At 43.5% G+C, this 7552-nt stretch overlaps 1 protein-coding gene across 1 annotated transcript in view; it reads right to left on the reverse strand.

Annotated features, from left to right (window-relative positions):
- Positions 1 to 5106: 5106 nt before the first annotated feature.
- Positions 5107 to 7552, reverse strand: part of ganc (glucosidase, alpha; neutral C) — a 22772-nt gene continuing 20326 nt past the window's right edge. Inside the window, exon 8 of the mRNA XM_037695331.1 lies at positions 5107 to 5223. Within this exon, the coding sequence (XP_037551259.1) occupies positions 5107 to 5223 (117 nt within the window). The remainder of the gene's footprint in view (positions 5224 to 7552) is intronic.

Below are 7552 nucleotides of genomic sequence, written 5' to 3' on the forward strand. Positions count from 1 at the left end.
TATATATAATAAACTACTACTTACTACTTGTACTACTATTCCTACTTTGTGGTTTTCACTTATTGCGGGTCTTCAGGGTACAGATCCCCCGTGATAAACGAGGGACTACTGTGTAATTGACTGCTTGGAAGAAAATCCAGCCGAACATAAAAAAGCTGAACAACACAAAAAAGTCACATACATTTTATCCTAATATGCATCTTGGAGCCCTAAAGATTCTAGGAAAATTTTCTGGCTTCAGTCACATTAGTTGTTTTTGGGGATTAGTGTCAAAGGTGTCAAAATCTCTGCTGCTGATTATTCACGATGCTGATCTCATGCTGCTGATTGTTCATGCTGCTGTACCCATCTGCTCACCCAGAATCAAGTCTGTGCTGCTGTTGATTCGCTGTATTGTTTTATATTATTAGGGTTTAGCATATATTTTAGATCAGGGGTGTCAAACTCTGACTTTTGTCTGTACTTTATATGTTCTGTCTGGAACAGGTCTCTCTTGCAAATGAGTCCCCGTGGCTCAATGAGGCTAGCCTGTATAAATAAAGATTGAATGAATGAAACTCACTTACAAAAGGGGGGCAAAACTAAAACCTTTTTCAAACTAAGGGCCAATTGGACAACAAGATAGATTTGCTTCATCTGAGAGCAGGCGCGTCAGAGGAGATGAAGAAGTGTGCGGTGCTTTGCCTCATAGAAACGTGGATTACAAGTGAAACACCAGATACAGCCTTCCAGCTGGATGACAGACTTTTTTTTGAGTGGACCACTGCAGCAAGCTAATGGGGAAATTACGGGGAGGTGGAGTATGCATTTACGTGAGTAAAAGTTGGTGCACGAACTGTACTGTTGTAAATAGCTCGTGCTCGAAGGCTTTGAAGCAAATAACAGTGAAATGTTGGCCACATTATCTACCCCGCGAGTTCACAGTGACTTTCATCACAGTTATTTACATTCCTCTGGATGCTAATGCTAATGACGCCTTGCAAGAACTTCATGATATAATCAGTTCTTTGCAGAACAAACACCCTGAGGCGCTTTATGTGGTAGCCGGAGACTTTAATCATGTGAATCTAAAGGACTGTCTTCCAAGCTTTTATCAGCATGTGTGCATACCAAGACGCGGAGACAACACGCTGGACCATGTTTACACAAACATAAAAGATGCATACAAAGCCGAACCCCGCCCCCACATAGGACTGTCAGACCACATCTCAATCTTCCTGGCTCCTGCTTACAGTGCATGCCCCCGCTGAGAGGCTCCAGACCGGTACAAAAGAAAGTTAAATGTTGGATCCAGGACAGTGGCCCCATACTGAGAGATTGTTTTGATCGAACAGACTGGCAGGTTTTCAGAGAAGCTGCTGAAAATGGAGGATCGCTTGATCTAGACCAATACACATCCTCAGTTCTGGGTTGCATTAGTACATGTACTGACACCGTCTCCAATATCAGATGTGTGAAAAGCTACCCAAACAGAAAACCTTGGCTGAATGCAGAGGTGCACACCCTGCTGGAAGCCAGGAACACTGCCTTCAGGTCTGGAAGCTCACTGGAACTGAGTAGGACAAGGAAAGAGCTGGTTGCTGGTATTAAGAAGGCCAAGGCCACATATGCACAGAGGATTGAGGGTCAATTCATCTCACAAGACCCACGGAGCATGTGGAGGAGCATTAAGTGCATAACAGATTATAAAGGAAGGAGTGAACAATGCCCCAAAGATCCATCTCTGCTTGATGCCCTCAACAAGTTTTATGCACGCTTTGAAGACCTGAACAGACCACCCAGCACCAGACTCACCTCACCACCGGATGAAGAGCATCTCAGCATGACCTCAGCTAAAGTAAGGAGTATTTTCAGGAGGATTAATCCACACAAGGCAACTAGCCCAGACAACATCCCTGGAAAAGTGTTGAAAGAATGTGCCGATCAGCTTTGCGAGGTGCTGGCAGACGTCTTTAACTCCTCTCTCACCCTGGAGACAGTTCCCAAATGCCTGAAGACTGCCACCATCATCCCAGTCCCAAAAAGCTCTACAGTGACTGGTCTGAATGACTATTGGCCAGTGGCCCTCACCCCGATAGTTGCTAAATGCTTCGAAAGACTGGTCATGACCCACATCAAAACAACCATCAACGTGAACGAGGACCCTCATCAGTATGCATACCATGAGAACCGATCAACAGAGGATGCCATCTCCTCTGTGGTCCACACTGTGCTCAACCACCTGGAGAAGAAAGACTCTTACGTCCGTATGCTCTTTGTGGACTTCACATCTGCCTTCAACACCATGATCCCCCAAACCCTGATGGACAAACTATTCACACTAGGACTAAGCCCTTCCATTTGCAACTGGGTACTAGACTTCTTAACAAACAGACCACAGTTAGTGAGGATCCACAACTTCTCCTCCTCCACCATAACCCTCAGCACTGGCTCTCCTCAGGGATGTGTGTTGAGCCCCCTCCTGTTTACTCTGCTCATGTATGATTATGCAGCTACCCATCCAGGCTGTCATATTGTAAAGTTTGCAGATGATACAGCGGTGGTGGGATGCATCACAAACAATGATGAGTCAAGCAACAGGCAGGAGGTGGAACACCTGGAGAGCTGGTGCAAAGAGAATAACCTTCAAATCAATGTTAAGAAGACAAAGGAGATGATTGTGGACTTCAGAAGGAACAAACACACCTACACCCCCTTGAACATAAGAGGATCTGCGGTGGAAGTGGTCTCCAGCTACAAGTATTTGTGTGTACACATGAATGACAACCTCAGCTGGAGCAACAACACCACCAGTCTGAGCAAGAAAACTCATCAGAGACTCTTCTTCCTCAGACGGCTGAGACGAGCTGGTCTGAGAAGCTCAGTCCTCACCTCCTTCTACAGGTGTGCAGTGGAGAGCATTCTGTGCTCCAGCATCAATGTGTGGCATGGAGGCTGCACAGCTGCAGAAAGAAAAGCCTTGCAGAGAGTGGTGAAGGCTGCACAGAAGTCTGTTGGAGTCAGTCTCCCCACCATCACAGATATCTGCACCTCCAGATGCAGGAAGAAGGCCACCTGCATCATGAAGGACACCACTCACCCAGCACACACACTTTTCCCCTGCTCCCCTCAGGAAGGAGGTTGAGGAGCATTAAGTGTAGAACCACTAGACTGAGGAACAGCTTCTACCCTGAGGCTGTTAAGACTCATGAATCTCTAACCAGAATAATCACTGTGAAAAAATCACATCATGTTGCTGCTGATCTGTTTCATGTTGCTGCTGAACTGTTTCAATGTTGATGTGTTCATGTGTGCACATCCGCTCACACAGACTCAGGTTCATGTTTGTGCTGATGTTAGACGTAATGTTTTTATGCAATTAGTGCTTAGTGTATATTTAGTTGATGTTTTTCTTAATTCATATCTTAGATCTTATTACTGTTTTTCTTTTACATTTTATTGTTGGATGTAACTGGGACCCTGTGTACATAATTTCGCTCCACCACATGTACCACATGAGGTGCGAATGACAATAAAGAATTTCTGACTCTGACTCTGAATTTCAGAAACTACATTATGTCAAATCAGATACCCAGCATCTTTTCCTGGTCACAGGTTCCTCAACAAGAGTTTGATTGTTCTCTTTTGACATTCTCTGTTGTGCTTTCGACATCATAATCAAAGATTACTGAAAAAATTCAAGAGACAGAAGTATTTTACGTTTCACATATCATCTTGGGGCCAGATAAGATGTCAACGAGGGTCACATTTGGCCCCCAGGTTTTGAGTTTGACACATGTCTTAGATCTTTCTATACTGTTTCTTTTTATACTTTATATTTTTGTTATTTTTAGATGTAACTGGGACCCTGTGTACATAATTTCGTTCCACCTCAAGTACCACATGTGATGGAAACGACAATAAAGTTGACTTGAACTTGCAAGGGAAAATTCAGGTAAAATGTTTACTGCTAGATTTTTGTGAAGAGGCAGAAGCTGTAACGGTCATGGCATACATGATTTTGCCACAGAAACCCAACACAAATGTAAAATAGAGCTTCAGATGATGAGGATCTTCTATTCAGACCTGTTTTCTGCTAACAGAGTACTGAGGAAGTGAAATAAAAAAAACAGGGTGTGTGCATCTTAATGGGGTTTTGTGATTTGTGCATGTTCAAACCCACGAGTCAAACAGCTTGCAGGAAGCACATGTGAACTGAGCAAGCACTAACAGAACAAATTAGCTGAAAGGGAGTTTTATTACCCAGTTCTTGCTCCATTTCATCCATCCATCCATCCATCCATCCATTATCTTTTACCTGTTTCTTTCTTTCTGGGTCACTGGTGCCCAAATCCATCAGTCAATGTGTGAGGGGTGGGGGACACCCTGGACAGGTCTCCAGTCCATCACAGGGACATAGAGACAAACAAGACAAACAACCATTCACTCTCTCACTCTCACCTAAACAATTTAGTTACCAATCAGCCTAACGTGCATGTTTTTAAAGTCCATGCAACTCTTCTTGGTCCATTCCCAAAATCTAAATATAAAACACATGTATGATGTTGTAGTCAAAATGAAATGTCCTTAATTGCAGGAAGTCAGAATATCTTTTTTGTCCATAAATCTAAAATGTTCTTTTGATTTCAGTCATAACATGACATCGTTTTGCATCCACATTATCATTATAAGAAAATATTAGATTCAAACTCTGGCATAAAAGGCAGCAGGTGATAAACATTCCTTCAAGGAACTCCTAGTCTTCTTTATTTATTTGGTCTTAAGTAATGCATGGGCAATGCTAATAGAAGTAACTGATGAGCCATGAGAGTGTTCTTGATCACAGCAAAGGTAGACCTCACCTGGCACATGGATAATGATGGTGGACGGTTTGTTCTTCACCCCCAGGATGGTAACCGACTGTATGACAGTCCCACAGTCAAATGTTCCCTCGTCACTGGCAGGACTGTGAAAAGAAACAACAGAGATCAAACCATCATGTGTGAGTGACAATGCACTCAAATCATTCTGTGTTGTTGATTGAGCCTATGACTTTAACAACTTGAGATTTTTCACACTCAGTATAAAACCGGAGCCCTTTAAAGTACCGGTAGATGTGAGGATAACTCACCGGGAGAGCAGACGGCCTGACAGCATGGTGAACCTGCGCCGACAAAAGGCCTTTCTGTCACGGTATTTAAAGGAGTGGCCATCGTCAAGGTACAATTCACCATCAGCCCTGCCCTGCAAAAAACAACAAACTACTCAGAACTTTACTAATACAGTATTCAAAAAGCGTTCAATACAAAAACAACTGGACTTTATTTGTAACAGAAGACGTTTCGCTCCTCATCCGAGGAGCTTTCTCAATTCAAAGAGCAGAGAGTGAGAGATTCAGGTTATAACCTGAATTGTCAAAAATAATACCCTCATCCAAACCATCCACATGGCTGCTAGATCCCATACCAACCAGACTGTTTAAAGAGGTATTTCCCCTAATTAATGTCCACATTTTGGATCTGCTTAATTTGTCTTTAATGAATGGTTATGTACCACAGCTCTTTAAGGTTGCTGTAATTAAACCTTTACTTAAGAAGTCTGACCTTGATTCAGAAATTATGGCCAACTATAGACCTATATCTAACCTAACTTTCGTCTCAAAAATTCTAGAAAAAACAGTTGCAGGTCAGTTGCGTGAAAATCTACAAAGAAATAATCTGTTTGAAGAGTTTCAGTCAGGGTTTAGAGCTCATGATAGCACAAAAACAGCACTAATAAAAGCCACTAATGATATTCTCATGGCCTCAGACAATGGACTTGTGTCTATACTGGTCCTGTTAGACCTCAGTGCTGCATTTGATACAACTGATCATAATATTTTACTACAGAGGCCTGAATATGATATTGGGATTACAGAAACAGCTCTAAATGGTCTAAATCATATCTATCTGATAGATTCCAGTTTGTAAAATGTAAATGATAAATCTTCTTCATACACCAAAGTTAGTCATGGAATTCCTCAGGGCTCAGTGCTTGGACCAATACCCTTTACTTTATATATGCTTCCATTAGGTAAAGTTATTAAACCGCATGGGATAAATTTACATGGAGACCTGGGCCCCAATTTTATTAAACAACCTAGACACTCACATATAACATTCTCACAACACATGCATATATCAGAATCAGAATAAACTTTATTGGAATTGCACCGAGGTACAACGCGAATATGTACGTACAGTCGTCCGAAAGATGGGCGGAGTGCACAATGCTGCAACTACAGGAGAGCGCTGCCTTCTTATCCTTGGCAGATAATAATCTTAGATAGGAAAAGGGGGAGAAGCATGAGGGTAGATAGTGGTATTACAAAAAAGATCTTTCACATCTTGTCTATCAGGACACGATTTGAGACATCAAAAAACTCTACCAGCAGCACAATTAAAACATGATTACATGCATTTGACATCGAGGTGTTGAGATTTGTCCATGAGCGTTTTTTCAGATCAGCCACAGTTTCTGAAGATGTTGTTCCAGCCAGCAGTTCTGATAAGCTGGTACAGAGAGTTCGCGGGGGGGGGGGGAATAGATGAAGCTTTGGTCCTTGGGTATTCATGTCCCAGGAGAAATTTGATAGTCAGCCCGTCTCTGAGGCCGTCGGGAGTCTGATTCAGATAAGCTTGATTTTTGTTTTTTCTTCAGGCAGACAGATTTTTTTCTTCAGCCTTGAGTCCATCTGGGCGTTCTGTTTCCGAAAATGCCTAATTGTGGGATTCCATTCCACTGATCCATGCTATGAGTCTCCTTCAAGCTCGAACCCACCACGCTGACGAGTCCCAGAAGCTGCAGGTGGTCTGCGATTCTCAATCGCCTCCACCTTACGGTTATGCTTGTAAACCAGACGATTTAAAGTTCCCACAGCGAGGACCAGACCTTCACACTGACTCGGAAGCTTTTCCATGGCCGAAACTGCTCCCACTGTCTTCTTCAAAAGTCGATAACACAGAGCCCCGCAGATGCCAAAAAGCAGAGTCCCTGCTATCATAGATCCAAATATGTAAACGTCTTCAACATCCTCTTGAGACAAAACTGTGATGCACATCAACTGCCACACTCCCCACGAATCCATGACGTACCCCACAGCGTGAGTCTCAGCTGGACACGCCGGTTCTCCAGGACCTTGTCGTTTTGATGAAAAAATCTTATCAATAGAGTTGAACGCCCACGATACCAAATCCATAGTCTTCTTAATTTATGTTCGGGAGATGAGACCCAGGCGCTTCAGACACACAGAGAGCAGAGCAGGAAGAAGGAAAACGGGGGAGGAGAAACAGAAGCTGCCACCTCAATGAGAGCCTGGGAAGAAATTATATATATAGGGTCTGGAGTGGGCACACGCTGGCATATACTGTAGGTGGTGGGATGTGTAATCATTCTCACCTTCGGGACCTGTGCCCACTCTCATATGTAGCATGTAGACATTTAAGGTTCTGGGCGAGGGTTGGGGAGGTGAACGGGAACTACCTACTCTCTGGGGAGGGGGTGAGTCTGTGCCAGTCGCCGCCTCATCCCCCCC

Source organism: Nematolebias whitei, chromosome 21 (genome assembly GCF_014905685.2).
Source record: "Nematolebias whitei isolate Nwh7 chromosome 21, NemWhi1, whole genome shotgun sequence".
NCBI lineage: Eukaryota > Metazoa > Chordata > Actinopteri > Cyprinodontiformes > Rivulidae > Nematolebias > Nematolebias whitei.